Genomic DNA, 17,522 nt, shown 5'->3' with positions numbered 1-17,522 from the left:
TAACTGGCACCTGGAGTGTAGTGGAGTACTAAGTACTGTACTACACTCCAGGCGCCATGGTTTCTCAAAAACCCTCTTTGAGATAAACTCCAGTGTGCCACTCTATATGCCAATGGGGGGTTACACAGATTTTAGTGGAATGATAAGATGCTCTTGCGAAACACACAGAAGATGAAAGGTTGGAGGTGGAATCTAAGCTCTTCCCCCTGATCCTGTATTGGGATCATCCCTGTTCTCCAACATGCGTGGAATCACATCTTATTTCCCATGACAGAGAAAGTGGGCTACCGTTCAAAGCAACGGCAGAGAGAAAACCCTTGGCACGCTCTCAGTTGATTCTTGATTTCTTTCGCCAGGAGCCTGTGGACGGTGTGAGGAAAAGAAGGGATGATGGATGGTGAGTGATGGTGAGAAATGACAAGCCTGTATGTCCCCTGATGAGAACCTGACGTCACCCACCGGGAGGGTTTGTTATGTACAGTATGTGTATGTGTGTGTGCGTGCACGTGTGCACATTGAGAGGGCTGGTTGGTAAGCTCTACGGAGCTTGGGGCTGATGGAGAAGCAGACCTCGTTCTCTCTCTCATCTCATCCCCTCAATGTACATAAGTCCATGTAATCAGAGGCCCTGAACCCGGCGCAACACAACAAACTTCTGTTTTCCATCGACTCTCTCTCAATTCCTCTCATTAGCTCTAGTCTGAAATGAAGGACAGAGGAGCGAGAGAGCAAGAGACAGAGAGCGAGAGAAAGAGAGAGAGAAGAGAGCTTCAGAAAGACAAAAGACAAGAGGAAGGCCCGAGTCTGGATCAACTTAAAACATCATCACAGTCAGGAGTGGAGCGAGGGGCCGTCTGCAGAGAGCCCATTGAAGTTTTCATTGACAAGAACCGTCTCGAGTTCCATCCGAGATTTATTTATCGGGTCTCTGATGCTGACACGATGTGTTTTTAATGTCAGAAATAAGGTTGCGTATGAACGAGAAAGAAAAAAAAAGGCACTCTCGCTTTTCCTCTGTCTTGCTTTCTTCCTGCCCTGATGTCAATCCGTGCAGTGGACAAGGCAGACAAGCATAAATTCCTCCCAAACCAATAAGATACCTCTTCAAAGACATATAGGGAGACTTGAGTGAGAGGCCGGGCCGCGTTGAAACAGACATCTCAGGGTTTTCATTAAGCCTCTCATCTCTTTACTGACATTTGTGACAACCACAAACCACGGAAAATAAATAATAAAAAAGGACTCCCCCCACCCCCTTCTTTTGCTTTCTTTGTGTAACAATGAAACGGAGTATCAAAATAATCTCTGTGAGCTAAGTGCATGAGCTCCGTTATGTGACAGGACAAAGCTGCATGTTCCACTGCCTTGTCCTGAGTAATAGATGGGGAACATTAAGGCTGTGTGTAGGCAGTCATGTCGGCTACAATCTGTGGATCAGTGGAAAACGGTGGGAAAAATGAGTGGAGTGGAGCCTCCTCTGTGGGCTCTCAAAGCAAGGTCTACGCTACCTAGAGCTGGCACGAGAGGAGAGAGACAGAGAGGTGTGAGGGTCGGCAGTGCCAGGGGATGGGGGGGTTGGGAAGGTTGGGTGGGTGGTAGTGCATAGGGAGGAGGAAGAGAAAAGAAAGACAGTCAGGTATGCTCGGGGACACCAGACGGTATAAGAAGCAGCAGAGTATAGTAGGTATCAACTTTCACAGGTGAGTCTGAGAGAGTGGTATGAAAATGGACACTTTCCCCCCCTCTTCAATAACAGCAGGCTATTAACACTTATCGGCCTGTGTCATCACTAGGGGATTTGCGTCAGACCTGTAGAGCTGTGACAGCTGCAGGCTTTTTCATGCTGTGTAAAAAAACAAACATAATAAAATGTTGTTCCCACCTAAACAAATAAATAAGTCCCCCTTCCCTTATTAATGTAACCAGTCTTGATGCTTGCTTCATTTTTACCCCCTTTGAACTGCCTTCTCCCTATTTTCCTCCTGCACATCCGAGACAGGCGAGACCATGTGCAGAGGGGACCTTGTAAAAGCAAAAGTCTTGTTTTAATATTGATATGGTTGGTCCCGGGCTATTATTATCAGCATGATGCTAGCCTGCTTGCTACATTAGGAGTCCATGAGCCCCCTATATCCAAACATTCTTACCATCACTCGCCTTAAATGGAATCCCATGGTTTGCGTTTCCTAGAAAAGTTTGTGTGTGTGTGTGTGTGTGTGTGTGTGTGTGTGTGTGTGTGTGTGTGTGTGTGTGTGTGTGTGCGTGCGTGCGTGCGTGCGTGCGTGCGCCTACTCCTGTAAGAATATAAGTGTGAATTTCCGTCTGTGTGTCTCACCCGACACCCAATTAGGTGGCAAAGGTGGATTTAATAAATGGCGAGGCCAGAGGGCTGATGGCTAGCTGTGTGTCTGAAGTGTTCTGTTCCCTCTCTGCACTAACACCAACACCACCAACACCAACACGTCCCTAAGCTTAGCTCTGTCCACACCTGGCTCTGCTCCGAATACAGACATCTGGGCACTAAGGTCTACCCCACACTCTCAACCTCTTTCTACTCTTCTCTTTACCACCCCTTCTGCTCTCTACCTCTCTTTTCCTCCGTGCGCGTCATGCTTAAGTTATGTCTCAGCTCATATATCACCCAGCAATCATCTAGAGCAGGTCTGGTGGCCACCACCGACCAACCTGCACCAGAGCCTGGCAGCCTCACCTTCTCACCCTCACTGCCTCTCTCCACCTCCCTCCCCCTGGGTCTCCCTGAAGGGCCTGCCCCAGACCACCACAAAGCTACAATACAGGAATGGACCCTGTTGCACCAGCTACAGTACTTTATGTTCAGGTTCAAATGTAGCTTAGTTTTTACTTAAGGGTTGAAGTTAAGCTTAAACTTAATATAAACTGGATACGCCATACAAGATAGTTCCAACATAGAGTTAAGATAAAACTTTACACCTACCTCCTAAAAGAACAACTTTAATGCAAGGTTAGTGTTAGTCGAAAATATACAGTATTAGTGACAAAAGTTAAATGAACAAAGGTATTTTATTATGAAAGCATACAATGGAATGCTTTCATTCCAGTGTTTTATTAGTGATTTATTGGTCCTAGTTAGTATGTCCAGTAGGATGAAAAACACTGTGAGGAAACATCTCATTTGATATGAAGTCCACTGAACAGCACAGTTGATCTTGAGTGAGGGAACAATCCCAGTGAGAGTTTGGCTTACTGTAACTGTCACTGTGATATGGCTCCCAATCAAAAGCATTCCTCCTCGGAGCGTTTCAGTTCATTGAGAAGTCCTTGTGGTGAATATCAATAATCTTGGAGTCAGATGTGACTGAGATACAACTCCCTTTCAGGCTGAGTTACAGAGGAAAAAACAGGCAACAAGGCATTTCCACCGCTGGCCATGTTTAAAAGGAACGGACGGGCCAAATCATCCATCTTTTATAATGAGTTGTCTGCAGTTCCTCTAAATCTGGTGAATCCCTGCCTCTCCGTGTGTCGTCTGAAGCTTTTATTGCCATGTCACGGATGCAAGGCTACGACGAGGATGGCTAATTTCTGTTTGATCAAGGACACAAAGAGCAGACGCACACACATATGAAAGCCTGCAAGCAGTCATGTGCGAACCCACGAGTGCGCACACACACATACGTGTACACTTACACGTACACACACACCTCCCTCCGCTGTCTTCCGCCTGGCCTGAGACGATATTTACAGTACGTAACTGCGGTCTCTGTCTCCTTCAGGCAGACTTGTACCATCTGTAGGTTTAAGAGCACTTTGTGGAACATCACTTTATGTTGAGTTATAAATACATCTTTTAAAATTAAAAGACTCTGGCAATACTCTGCAGGTCCCCAGGGGACTCGGGTGAATGAATCAAAAACCAATAAAGCTATCATCATAGAGGAATAGATGACCAGGGGACGATGCGTCAGTGAGCTGATGGGATGGGATGTACCGTTTAATATACCTCCTCCTATTTCTACACAGACACTGAGATTCTCAACCATTTTAAATTCAAGAAACCCTCAGTTTGATATATAGGGCCACAGACCGTCCATTTGATAAAGCAATAAGCCACAAGAGGTCTCAGGTTACCGTGGATTTTATAATGGCTGAGAGGCGTAGGTAGACCCAACGCGATAGCGGAGGTTCTTCTACCCTTTCAGCCATTAGAAAATCCACGGTAAGATGGGACCTTGCGTGGCTTATTGCTTTTCTAAAACGGTTACAAACATATAGCAATATTAACCTAATAAAACTATTAAATTCACGAAAGTACTGTAACTATGCTTTGCGCCCACCAGTGCACCCACCAATAGCGTTTGATGTCTTTACGGGACGCCTGGAGCCACACATTCACAGTCATGAGTGCGGGCGGTGCTTACACGCCCGCACGGCCAGTGTGTGTAAGGCAATCAAGTGCTCCCCTTCCCCAGTTCAGCTACAGAGCTGCGGGATCAGCTGGGAATGATATAAATTGATGGATTATTGTGGTAACCAGCCAATCAGAATCAAGTATTGGGACTAATCATTTTAGAATGTTCTTTGGAACCCGAATTTACACTATAAAATCGTTAGTGTTAATTTAACTCTGAGAGTGTTCCATTGGCAACCACAGTATTACAAATTATACACACACAATAGCATGTAGACTCAGAGACAGTGTGTGGGAGGTCATTGTGGTCAGTGTGGCGCTGGGCTTGAGGTTAGCGGCAGCCAGGAGCAGCAACGGACCACAATTACTGGCTCCTTTCTGCTACTATTACAACTACTACTGTACGACTGCTACTACCAACCACCAGCACTGACTGGCCTCACGAGACACACTGAGAGAGGACTACAGCGAAGCAACCTCAAGAGTAAATACTGCTACAGACTGTACAGAGACAGCATGTTGAGAGGAGGGGAAGAAAGAAAGAAAGAAAGAAAGAAAGAACACCAAACAAAGCAAGCAAGCAAGCAGCGTAGCAGAGCTATGTAGCGTAATCCTGTCCTCTCACCAAGCTCCATAGCAGTTGAATGCAGGCTATAAAGCCTACACCATACGAATGTCCTTGTGATTTGTATTGTTTTTTTTCCACAGTCTGTCAGCAACGTGCCATGGGCATTTTGGAAGAAAGGTTGTCTGAGGTTAGGAGGTACAAACACCACTACAATTCCTCACTGAGCGATTGCAAACACAACCTGACGGCAATTAAATAATGGAAAGAGACAGCAGACACGTGACGTCCACTGTGTCTGTTGCCAGAAAGGACGAAACCTCGGAGACAAATTATGTCAAAGCATGTACAGTAGGAGGTTGATGTACTGTAAACAAACAGCGTACAGTAGATCCGTGGTAAAACCACTGCTCCAGCACACTATATATACAGGCAGGGTCTAACATTCAAAACTCAAAGAGAAGCCCCAGCGAGTATAAAACAGTTTGCCGAAGCCAAAAAAAAGGTTTGGCCTTGTTTGGAGAATGCAACAGGTTTAAGGGACAAAGGGCCTTACAGTCAAGAACACACATACCGTATACACACAAAACTCACTATAGAGGTTTTTTTATTTCATTTTTTAGATGATTTGAATATAATATAATAAAATACAATAAAATTCAACGTTAGTATGAGCTCCTCTGTGGCATAAAAAAAAAAGAGTGTTGGAATAATGATCTGTCACCACAGAAAATGTTGCTGAGCAGACTGAAGTAAAGCTGGAAGCCAGTTAAAAGGTTTTCAATAGCACTCAAAAATCAAGCCATTAACCGCCGGTAGACAGACAGTTGTGTGACCAACCAAACTGTCACGCAATAGGCGGTTAGCGAATGAGTTTGATTCCCCAGGGAGAATGAGATTATACGCTTTGTTTTCTGATTTCACCCGTTCTGCCTCCACTTAGAGGCCAAATGTAGGGTATTTCTTGTTCTGCTACTCTACTGAATGTATGTGCGATTGTGCGTACCGTGTGTGTGTGTGTGTGTGTGTGTGTGTGTGTGTGTGTGTGTGTGTGTGTGTGTGTGTGTGTGTGCGTGTGTGTGTCACTGCCACTGAGCAGCGCAGTAACTAGAGGACCTACAAGTCCTCGCTGCTGAGTTCCAGTCAGCTATAATGACTTCTTGAAGTCTCTAAATGTTGCTTTTATCTGATTCCACCATTGAAAGCAGAACGAAAAACTTTCCAGATTAGCTCCCCTGTTTTTTCTATTTCTAAAGGAACATTTAACAGGCTGTCAGTACCTTGAGATTAAAATTGAGGCTTTGTAGGTTTTTTTCCCCCTCATCTTGCGGAATTTCCTTTCGAGAGGGAGTGAAGTAACGTGCCCACGTGGCTCCCCAGCGAAGGACACTGACCGCTTGTGTTATCAGCTAAGCCTCGATATGAAACACCTTCCACTATTGAATCACCCCTCTCAAAAATCAAACAGAAAGAGAGAGAGAGAGAGAGAGAGAGAGAGGAGGGAGGACTGACAAGAAGAATGAAAGAAGGCAAATGTGCAAAGCGAACGGCTTTTGTTTGCCATGTTCAGCAGTCAGTTCCAACGTAAGTACGTATGTGTGCGCGCGTGCACGAGTGTGCATAATATCCATCTTGGCTTGATTGGTGACAAAGGAACCAAAGCAGGATGCAATCTTCTGGACCCACAATGTGAATGTACCTGTATTGAACATTATCCCAGACCCACGGTCATTACCAGAAACAGTGGCAGCCAGACAGCTAGGCAGCCAGTCAGTCAGTCAGGCACACTATGGGAAACAACAGTCACCGCTGAGATGGCAAATACTTTTACAGAGCCCAGGGCCAGAGAAGTGGCTCCATGTTAACAGTTAAACATATACTCCAATATAGTACCCACATTTAACATTCAATGGCTTTAATCCATTCTGGGCGGGAACCCCTTTTGGTGTTTTAACTAAGCATTATGTTATACTTTAGCTATTTTTGAAAGATCGTGAAAATGCGGCACAAATCTTTGAATATATATTCTTTCAGATGACTTTTTTTTATTTCGACGTCAGGTCTAAATGTGTTAAAGACTGTAAAATAAAGAGCACTGACTTTAGTGGGCTTTTCATCAGGAGTTACTGCAGTAAGGGCTTCTTGGCCAGCTCTCTGACTTCACTTTAGCAAAGGGGAGGACCGATTAGAGCGGAGGAGAGGAAAGGAGAGACAACAGTCAAAGAGAGAAAAAGAGAAGTGGAGAGGAGAGAGCAAAGTGGAGGAGTGCAAACGAATATGGAGGCGAGTGTGTGACGGCTGGAGGCGAGCAGCAGTGAGCGAGCGTGAGGCGAGCAGCCAGCAAACAGAGCAGTGGGCCAGGTCCAATCATGACGCTACACATGTGGACAACACCACAGTGGCCACAGGACCCAGAAGCATTCAGCAAGGTTACGCTGGCGGTGCAGGCAGGGGCCCACTACAGCAAACACAATTCACAGTACTTCACTCTTTCTACAGATCTCCTGCTCCTTCTCTTATGTTCCCCTTGCTCCTCTCCACCACACTTACGTAGTTCCAGTGAAGATTGATATGGAATGGGACAGCTAACATCTTCCTAAAGGCTCATGAGTGTCGCCACAATTTCACAAGCAGATACACCGCTAGACACATTGGGTTATATCATGAGAAGTATTGAGTTTTTTCCACACTAAACACACACTTATACAACACATCACCTCTTCTCTTTTCACTCCCCTGCCTTTCTAAACCCCAACTCTTTTCCCCTGCTCTTTTTCTAACCTGCCAGCGCAGGGACCAGATGTGCAAATGTTTCTCCGTGTTGCTATTCCAGCGCCGTTCCAAGAGCAGAGAGGCAGAGCGAGGGGAGAGGAATATTTGACTTCACTCCACGGGAGACCAGTTTCATAAATTCTGGCGGGCCTCGCTATGGTGAAAAAGGTAGCCGGGCTGGCTTGGCTGGGGAAGAATGTTGACGGCATACCCAACAACATGATCCTAATGAGTTGGAAAATCCCTGGCCCTCCAGAGGACTGTCCAGATGCTACCGTCATGAGAAACGCTACCGTTTTATTGAATTCAGCCTTCCCTCCCCCTCCTTTAACAAGGGGCAGAATTTATTATTTGACCATTAAGGCATCCTAGGCGACATGAAGCGTAAAACAGTTTGGGAGTTATGCTGCCCTCGGTTGCAGGTTCTCTACCCCACACTGGGCATGAGGGGTCTATGTGTGAGTGTCTACGTGAAAGAGTATTGCGTGCAGCCACACATACAGTATGCGCGCATCTGTGTGCTTTTGCAGAACCAAAGACCTGGATATCTGCCCCCTCCCCCGCCTGCCCCTGCTAGAGGGTCTGCAGGCAATTTGCCCCCGCTAGCTCACTATGCTACCATCAGGTTGACTGGCTTTAGGGGAACGCCACTCTGGCACAGAGTGCGCTGAGCCCTGAGAAATAACTGTAAAACTTTTCATAAGCAAGTTGATTCACTTTAAGGTCCAGCCAATTCCATATATCTCCCCTGACAGTTTACTGGTACTGCCGAACAAGCTTGACTTTATGTAGGAGCTAAACAAACAAAGGACAGTAAATGTACTTTATGGAAAAATAGAGGTTTTCATAAAATAACCATGATGATGACTGTAATAATATGTAATAGAACAGACTAAGGGAGAACAGATGAGCAATGCAACTCAGCTTGTTGCTTGACAAAGACCATGCATGGTTGGAGCGTTGCACAGAATGAACCACCAAAGGGAGCATTAATCTAGTGTGCAGCCATTTTGCTCTTTTCCCAAGTGTTTCAGCTGCCTTTGTAGAGTAATAATTGTCATGTACTTATTAAACACGCGAGCGCACACACGCACACGCACACGCACACACACACACACACACACACACACACACACACACACACACACACACACACACACACACACACACACACACACACACAGGTAGGTAAACAGAACCCCATCTCTCTCCACACACATTGACTTACAAAGTGGGTCCTGATGGGTGGCCAACAACAACACACTAGTGTGTCTTAACCTAAGCATCAGGACCTCTCTCCGCCCTATAAGAGACCAAGTCAGTTCTACAGTGTGTACAGTGTGTACAGTGTTCTACCTGGGGCTTTGTAGACCTCGTTGAGCAGACCCTCGCTAAGTGTTGGCGAGGCTCCGTTCTCCAGGCTGTGAGTCCAGCTCTGGCAGATGGCCTGGAGCAGCAGTGTCTGGGCTCGCGTCGCCTGCACCGTGAAGTGGGGCAGCTCAAAAATGCACTCGGTGGTGGGGACCGATGACCTTTTGGTCCTGCAAGACAGCAACGAGACAGGGGAAGAGGGGGGGGGGGAAACACAAGCTTTTAATAGTGCACGTCAGAACGGGACGAAAGACAGAGAGACGAGGTCGTATCAAGAATAATAAATGGGAAAATGGAGAGTTTGGGTATAAAACCACGAAACCGCAACAAACAAGCACAGGCGCATGAGCGCCTGCAGACAGCGTTGAATGAAATGGACACCGGTGGAAACAAATGGGTCAGAACTTCCACGAATCCATCACTAACACAGCGCAGTATAAAACAGCTCATTGATAGCGCAGGGGGGCCAACTAGGTAGGACCGCATTCCAGCAGCACATTCAAGAAGTATACGACGAGCAGGCCAAGCTTTCCGTAGTTACTTGGCAGGTAGTTTGTAGTTCACCTCTTTGCTGACGACCCTGCTTCCCCCCCTCCGTCAAAACTGTGATGATGATTTATGTGAAGAGATGTACAGCCCAGAAACCTGACCCTGAAAAGAATCTCCACACGTTTAACATTTCATCTGTCTCCAAATGTGTCTGACTGACTCTGTGTGTGTGTGCGTGTGTGTGTGTGTGTGTTCACTGGGGCTGATGAGCTGCGCATTAGGGGGAAGGGGGATGAGGTAACAGCTCAGTCGGACAGAGTCCACCAGGCCCTTGTCTATCAGAGTCTCAGTGGGCCGTGCTCTCATTTATCATCCGACACACACACACACACACACAATTTATTCGGTCGCTCTTTTTTATATCCTTCTCACCATCTCTCTGTCTAATCATTCTCTCACATGCGCAGACAAACACATTCCTCATCATTTACTTGTCTCTACATTGATACATAGGCACACTCTGCAATTCTCACTTTATGCACACACACACACACACACACACACACACACACACACACACATACGTTCCACTCTCCATCAAATCCCTGAATCAGGTCTGTGTGCTGACTACTATTGAAGCTGTGAAGTCATGGCCCCACTGCCTCTGTATGACAGTTCAGAGGAGCATTTGCATGACATCAGCCTCACAAAGGAGGAGGGATACCCTGCCTGAGAAACCACCCCACACACACACCCTCGAGACCCAAGCAAATCAACTTACAGTGCGTGTGTGTGTGTGTGTGTGTGTGTGTGTGTGTGTGTGTGTGTGTGTGTGTGTGTGTGTGTGTGTGTGTGTGTGTGTGTGTGTGTGTGAGTGTGTGCGCGTATGCGTGCGCGCGTGTGTGTACATGCACACACGTGTGAGTCCCAGGGCTTGGAAACTGAGCCTGAGCCCAGATAGTGATGGAGCACTTGTCCTCCTGATGACTACTGATCTCCATCTCCCACTTCAACTTCTTCTCGTCTGCTCTCTCCTGGTCTCCCTCCCTCTGTCCCCAGGAACCTTGGTTGGCTGGAAAAACACCCAGGGAGCCCGATCTAAACACAGCAAAACAAGCCTGCTTGATTCCATTCCTCCGTTTTCCTCTCTTGTGCTCTGAAAGATTCTTGGGTCGAATGGTAGTGGACTGGCACTGCCCCCTTGGTATGTGTCTGCGTGCGTGCGTGCGTGCGTGCGCTGTGTGTGTAGTGCATGCTTCATTGCATATGGTAATGGAAGCACGGAGGCACTGTATTTTGAGGCTCTCGGTTGAAAATAGAACCGTGACTAATTCATAATGCGTTGGGCTGTGGTGCGTCAGGAACCAGCATCGCAGCTCATTTCATCACACATCCATTCTGGTCTGGTCCCAGTTCAGATTTTGGTATATGTCATGGGTTCTCTCCCTCAACTACTCGGCAGCTCTGCAATCGTTTAACTCCCCTGCCTCCCCTCCCCTCTCCTCTCGGTCTCCGTGTCTCCCTCTCTCTCTTTATCTTTTCCTTTCTTCTGCTCCTGGGTGGTTCTGCAGGGTGACATGAGCTGTTAGCTGCAACACACAGGCAGACCCAGAGCGCTTAACTGCCTGCTGTCTCAGGAGGCACTGCTTTGAGAGAGAGAGAGAGAGAGTGAGAGAGAGAGAGAGAGAGAATGAGAATGAGAGAGAGAGAGAGAGAGAGAGAGAGAAAGAGAGATAGAATGAGAAAGAGAGAGAAAGAGAGAGAATGAGAATGAGAGAGAGAGAGAGAGAGAGAGAGAGAGAGAGAGAGAGAGAGAGAGAGAGAATGAGAGAGAGAGAGAGAGAGAGAGAGAGAGAGAGAGAGAGAGAGAGAGAGAGAGAGAGAGAGAAAGAGAGAATGAGAAAGAGAGAGAGAGAGAGAGAGAGAGAGAGAGAGAGAGAGAGAGAGAGAAACAGAGAGAAGAGATGGAGCGTTTGTTTCAGACTGAAAATATTAGAGGTACAACATAGGGAAAAAAATATACGATGAAGGGGAGAGAGAGGGGGGGGGGGGGTGGAGGAAGGGAGAGAGAAAGAGAGAAACTCTAAACCTGACAGGGTCAATGAGTTTACCTTGACAGCACACCATATACATTTTAAATTCCTTGGCAACATGTGGTACATTTGGCACCCTTGCCAACCATACCATGTCATAGTTCTCTATTAAAACCCACTACTGTTGCGTGCTATACAGAAAGACATCAATCAAACATGTGTCCTTGTGAGCATATGTATGTGTGTACTGTGTGCGTATGTCTGTGCACACATGTACTGTATGTGTGTACTGTATGCGTATGTCTGTACTCTGTGCACACACAGCGATGGGCCTTCAACAAAAAGAGCAAGTGAAGGAATCCCAGCAAACAACAACGTCCCCACATGCAGAGCAAATGTGCCTCCAGAAAAGCCACTTCAATGAGAGGACTGGCAAGGGATGAAAGTTTGTTGGCTTATGCAAGTGTTTATGGCGTTTCAGGGGAGCTGTCATGTGCATGTGGTCGTCTAAAACTTTAATTATGCACCTGTTTTTATTATATTATGCCCAATTCATTGTGAACAACAACTCGGAGCTTGCAGCTAAACGAGAAGCAGAGAGTCTCATTAGTCTGCGAGGGGGAACGCTGGATGTGAAGACAGCCAGACAGTCATCAGATTTCATTAAGTAGCTGGCACACTGATGTATTTCTCACTGCAACATGGTAAACAGCTTTCTGGCAGGCGGCTTTTTCAGTCTTTCCCAGGGGCCACAAGAGAAACAAAGGGTAAAAAAAAATATAGCTTCCCACTGCAGTCAAGGGCTACATATACTGTAGCAGTACAAACAGGTAGCATTAAATGCTGCTAACAGACTTACAAATTTCTATGTCCAGCTTTCTCCTAACACAAACATTAACTGCCATTGACAATTTTGAGTGTTTGTGTAAACACAAACATTGAAGATGAAGGTGAGGACGCAAATTGTGATTGGCCGGAATGAGATGATGTATGATGATGTACAATGATAAGAGCACCCCTAACTTCACACAGGTGTGATTTTTATTAATTACGGTACCATGTTTGTTGTATGAAAAAACATAGTAATGCATTAACTACTTTTTAACCTGGCGTCCCTATTTTGGGCATATAAGGGGGGGGGAATCTTTTAAAGCCCACAACGTGTCACATTGCAACAGGCTTAAATGGTTAAACAAAATGACAAAGAATAAAGATATCAGTTTAACAAATAACTAAAATACCCAAGGTCATGGGCTCTTAAACCTTTACAGTACAAGTACCAATTTAGAAATGTAGCATCTATCTCTGGGATCCAGCCTCATTAATACAAACTGTGGGGAAGGACCTGGCAGAACTAGGCCTATCAGTCTCATCAGGGCTTAGGCCTCAGCTCCACTAACTGAAGAGCCGGTCTATGACCTCACACTAAGTCTGTCAATGACCTTTTTTATTAAAACACAGTGCCTCAAGGAATAGCTTCGAGGGAAATCAAAATTAGTCAGGAGCTATGAAAAATTAGGTGTTTCAATTTCATAAAGTGAAATATGTTTTCCTCTGGCGTATTTCAACAACATTAGGTCTCATTTCCTGACCAGTCCCCTGACTGAGAGTTAGACACGGGCCAGGGTCGGGATGGATGAGTGGTAGCTGGATTGCTAGCGGCCGGGCGGCTGACAGGTGGCTGGATGACTGGTATGTGCACTGCGTGAAAAGAGGAGTTAATGGGCAATTATGGGCACTGTATTTTGCCCGTAAACCTCAAGTTTATAGCCTTTAGCAGGCATATACAGTAATATACGGTAATATACAGGTGTAATGGTACAATTCGGGAGTTTACCGGAGTTTGTTGGAAAGTTTAACGGGAGTTTCCTGTAATATACACATCCGTATTCCATGCTTTTTGCGCAGTGGTGGATGGCTGGTGGCTGTTTGACTATTGGTTTGATGACTGTGGTTACACTGTAGATGATAGTTGGCTAGTTGTCTGATTGGTGAATGTTTGACTGGTGGCTCGATGGCTAAATGTTGGTCAGCTTGACGCAATTGGCTGTATGGCTTACTGGTGGTTGGTGGACCTGTGGCCAGATGACTGGTGGACCTGTGGCCACATGACTGGTGGTTGGTAGAGTGGTACAGTAGCAGGACAACGGGTGGTTGATAGACGGGTGGTTTTGGTAGAATGGTACAGTAAAGCGGTGGCTGTTTGACTGGTGGCACACAGTTTTCTATGCAGTGTCCCTGTCAGAGGCAGGCTGAGCAGGGCAGAGCAGAGTGTACAACAGACTGCATGAGTCATGAATGTAATACCAGCTGGAGTGCTTTTTTCCCCCAGCCTGCCTCCGCGGTGTGCCCACTCTCACAGGACAAAAAGCAGTGACAGTTTAAAGCAGCGATTAAAAATTAGTCCTGCATTGGCAGTGGCTCAGGAGGTAGTGTGGCCATCAGAAGGTTGGAACAACGGCCTCCTACTGGCTGCGTGGCCAGGTGTCTTTGAGCAAGACACTTAACTGCTCCCAGCCATTTTCCTCCATCGTCTCTGTGTGAATGGATGCACATTGTAAAGTGCTTTGGAGAATAGCAACACATATAAATACATCTATCTATTTTAAAAGGATCCCTGGCTAATAAGACAAATATGCCTTCAAATATTATACTTGCCCTCTAAAACTAAAATAAAAAAATAAAAACACCTTAAATATTTTTTTTCTTTCATAAATAGAGAATCTTTCAGTCAATAGGGACTGTTACCGTCGCAAGTTGATGATGTCATATGTCCATGTGTGGTCTAGCCCTATGGAATTATGGAATGCACGTGCTAATACAAAATATTAAAAATATTTCTTTGTTGTTGTCTGTTTAATACTTGCCCCTGGGCTTCTGTTACAAAAACCTGAATGAAAAGATTTTGAAAATAAATATTGCTTTGATGCTCATATTAACGTTAGGAAGTATTAAGTTGTTTTTTATTAGCATATGCATTCCATAATTCCATAGGGCTAGACCACACATGGGCATATGACATCAACTTGCGACGGGAGCAGTCCCTATTGACTGAAAGATTCTTTATTTATGAAATAAATTAAATATTTAAGGTGTTTTTATTTAAAAAAAATAGTAATAGAGGGCAAGTATAATGTTTTAAGACATATTTGTCTCATTAGCCAGGGATCCTTTTAAGTCCCATGTGAATTACTTTCCTGTCAAACTAAAACATAATGTATGATTACATTGGCAGGTACTAATCAATTCTAATCGATAAAGTCTTGACTGACACCTGTCAATCTCAATGTGGTCAAGAAAAGCCATTGCAGCTGATAAACCCTGGCCTATAATGTAAATGTGCTACTTTAACCCCCATTATGGCCACCCTAATTAACAGTGTATTGTGCCTTCTACCTGCACTATTCATATTTTTAATTCATCATTTTAATGCCAATAGAAAAATCCGTGATATACACACTATATCTCATTTTCACAGGGCGATCATATAGTATAGACACCCAGTCCTAATGGTGGCAGTAACTTCACCATTATGCCGATTTTGACCGAATAGAGCAAATCTGGGGTTGTCATTTCCGGTTAAACGGAACATCTACATCCGCTATCTTTCTGCACTGTGTTACACTGTAGTCATCTGTCCGGGATGCTAAGCGATCATCATTTATTTTTTATATCAAAGTCAAATTAAGCTCTAATCAAGCCCAGAATATCGCATTTTACGCAGCTATGCACATAAAGACAGCACTCGTGCGCGACCGTGCACACGAAGATTTCGTCCGGTTTTAGGTAGAGGAACATGCTAAAAGTTGCTACTGTATTTAAAACAACGCCCCCGATTATAGGGAATAAAACAATTGACGTCACCGTTGACGTCAATAACGTCAACGGTAGTGGGGGATTCATTAATTAATAAGAGGGTTAAAAATTGCTGAAACTGATGACGTCAAACTCGGCCAAGGCGATATGTCGCTCTAGTTTTAGGGTACCGTCACTCCACTGCAGCAGTTAGGCCTTACTCAAGGGCACTTCAACAGTTAGTGTTGATCATTCCCTTCCCCACACAGATGTCTCGTGCCAGTCCAGGGAGGATCACACCAGGAACACCAGCACACTCCTCTATCCTTTAGTGCCACCGCTGCCCCTTTATTATATGCAGCCTTTACCTGTGAATCAATTAAACTGATCAAGAGCTATAGATCTAAAAAAGCAGTTTGGAGGCACAGCCTTGAATGGGTCATTACACAGTGATACTTAGCACAGCAGCCATGGGGTATCCGTAGTGGGAACTCCATCTAAACAGCCACTGTGTAACCCTGTGTCCTTGTTCCAAACCATACCCTTTTCACATTATAATAGCTGAGACCCATTCAAGCCAATAGTTCTCAGGCTAATCAGCTCTGTGGTCTGCTCTGCCTGTGGTCACAACTATATTTAGACAAATACAGCTGGGGCTCTATAGCTAGAAAGCCGTGGCCACTGCATTACAAAGGCCGCGCACACGCACACGCACACGCACACGCACACGCACACACACACACACACACACACACACACACACACACACACACACACACACACACACACACACACACACGAAGTAGCATGCACAGTTGCACACCCATGTGGCACACAGTAACTCATGAACATGTATGCATAAAAAAGCAAATGCATGCACATAGGCACATAAAAGGCACACGTTGAGCAGGTTGGTCAGACCACAGTCAGCAGCAGCAATTAGAGCACGGCTGCTGAGGTGGTCTGCTAGCCACTCACCAGCCTGTTGCATTAACAACCTGCAGCAACACAATCATTAGGAAAGAGCTCGTTACTGCCGTTAAAGAATCATAGCTGCACAGTAAAATACCACTGTTAACTTTACTGTGTGTGTGTGTGTGTGTGTGTGTGTGTGTGTGTGTGTGTGTGTGTGTGTGTGTGTGTGTGTGTGTGTGTGTGTGTGTGTGTGTGTGTGTGTGTGTGTGTGCGCGTGCGTGCGTGCAAGAGCCATCCGATGTACACTCCAATCTACAATGGTGGGTTGATAAAGTGATGGTTGGCGAAAGGAAGGTGGTGAAAGAAAGGGGGAAGATAAATTAAGCTGGCAATGAAGGAGAAAACGAAGCAAAAAAACCTACCAAGAAGAAGTGTGAGAGCAAGAAGGAGAAGAGTGAGAGAAGGAGACAGACCTTGCAGGTTGTACCCTACGACTGTCTCCTGGGTAAAATAATATCTAACATGGCCCAGCGGAGCAAGACTCTCATTAAAAAAGACGCTTGGAAAGGCTCCAGTGAAAACTTTGGGACGGCAGTCACCGCTTTGTACTTCCACAGACAGAAATACATTTGGTCTAATTAAAAGGTAAGGTTGTTTAGGGGTGTGTATGGGTACATTTGTATGACTATTTGTGTGTGTGAAATTCTGTGAATGTACAAAATATATGTGTGCCTGTGTGTCATGTATGTGCGTGTATGTGCGTGAGTGTGTGTGGGGGGCTGTGCTTGTTGGCACTGCAGCAGACAGGTTCGAAAGGCAATGCATAGAAATGTGTAGAGTCTAGCGTAAACCATGACCGTGGACCTGTAGGGCTGCGGGAACAGCGGCTCATTCTTTAAAAATCAGCACCTTGCCATGGTTGGAAGTATATCGCTGGGAGCAGCTGGCTCTAATGGTTTACACAGCGTCCCTGAATGCAGGCTTGGAACCTGCGGGCGCTTTCCACAATGTTCATTTTTGTTATTACTCATATCCTGTACAGTACCAAAAAATTTATTCCCTCACTTTTTCCAAAATAACACAGCAGTCGTGCCGTGGGGTCCTGGACGTGGATGGGAGACCAGGAGCAAGGTGTCTGGACCGCCAATGGGTCAGACAGAAGGGGAGAGAGAGAGAGAGAGAGAGAGAGAGA

The 17,522-nt window shown here is 45.7% G+C and overlaps 1 protein-coding gene across 2 annotated transcripts in view; it reads right to left on the bottom strand.

Moving 5' to 3' along the window:
* Positions 1 to 17,522, bottom strand: part of vps13b (vacuolar protein sorting 13 homolog B) — a 457,445-nt gene that overhangs the window by 352,529 nt on the left and 87,394 nt on the right. For both annotated transcript variants that reach the window (XM_083761686.1, XM_083761685.1), the window contains exon 17: positions 9,084 to 9,268. In XM_083761686.1, the coding sequence (XP_083617812.1) occupies positions 9,084 to 9,268 (185 nt within the window). The remainder of the gene's footprint in view (positions 1 to 9,083; positions 9,269 to 17,522) is intronic.

Source organism: Protomyctophum parallelum, assembly GCF_964188405.1.
Source record: "Protomyctophum parallelum genome assembly, chromosome: 3".
In the NCBI taxonomy this organism is placed as follows: Eukaryota; Metazoa; Chordata; class Actinopteri; order Myctophiformes; family Myctophidae; genus Protomyctophum; species Protomyctophum parallelum.
The sequence above is the reverse complement of the archived record's forward strand: the minus strand, read 5'-3'. Positions and strand labels throughout refer to the sequence as shown.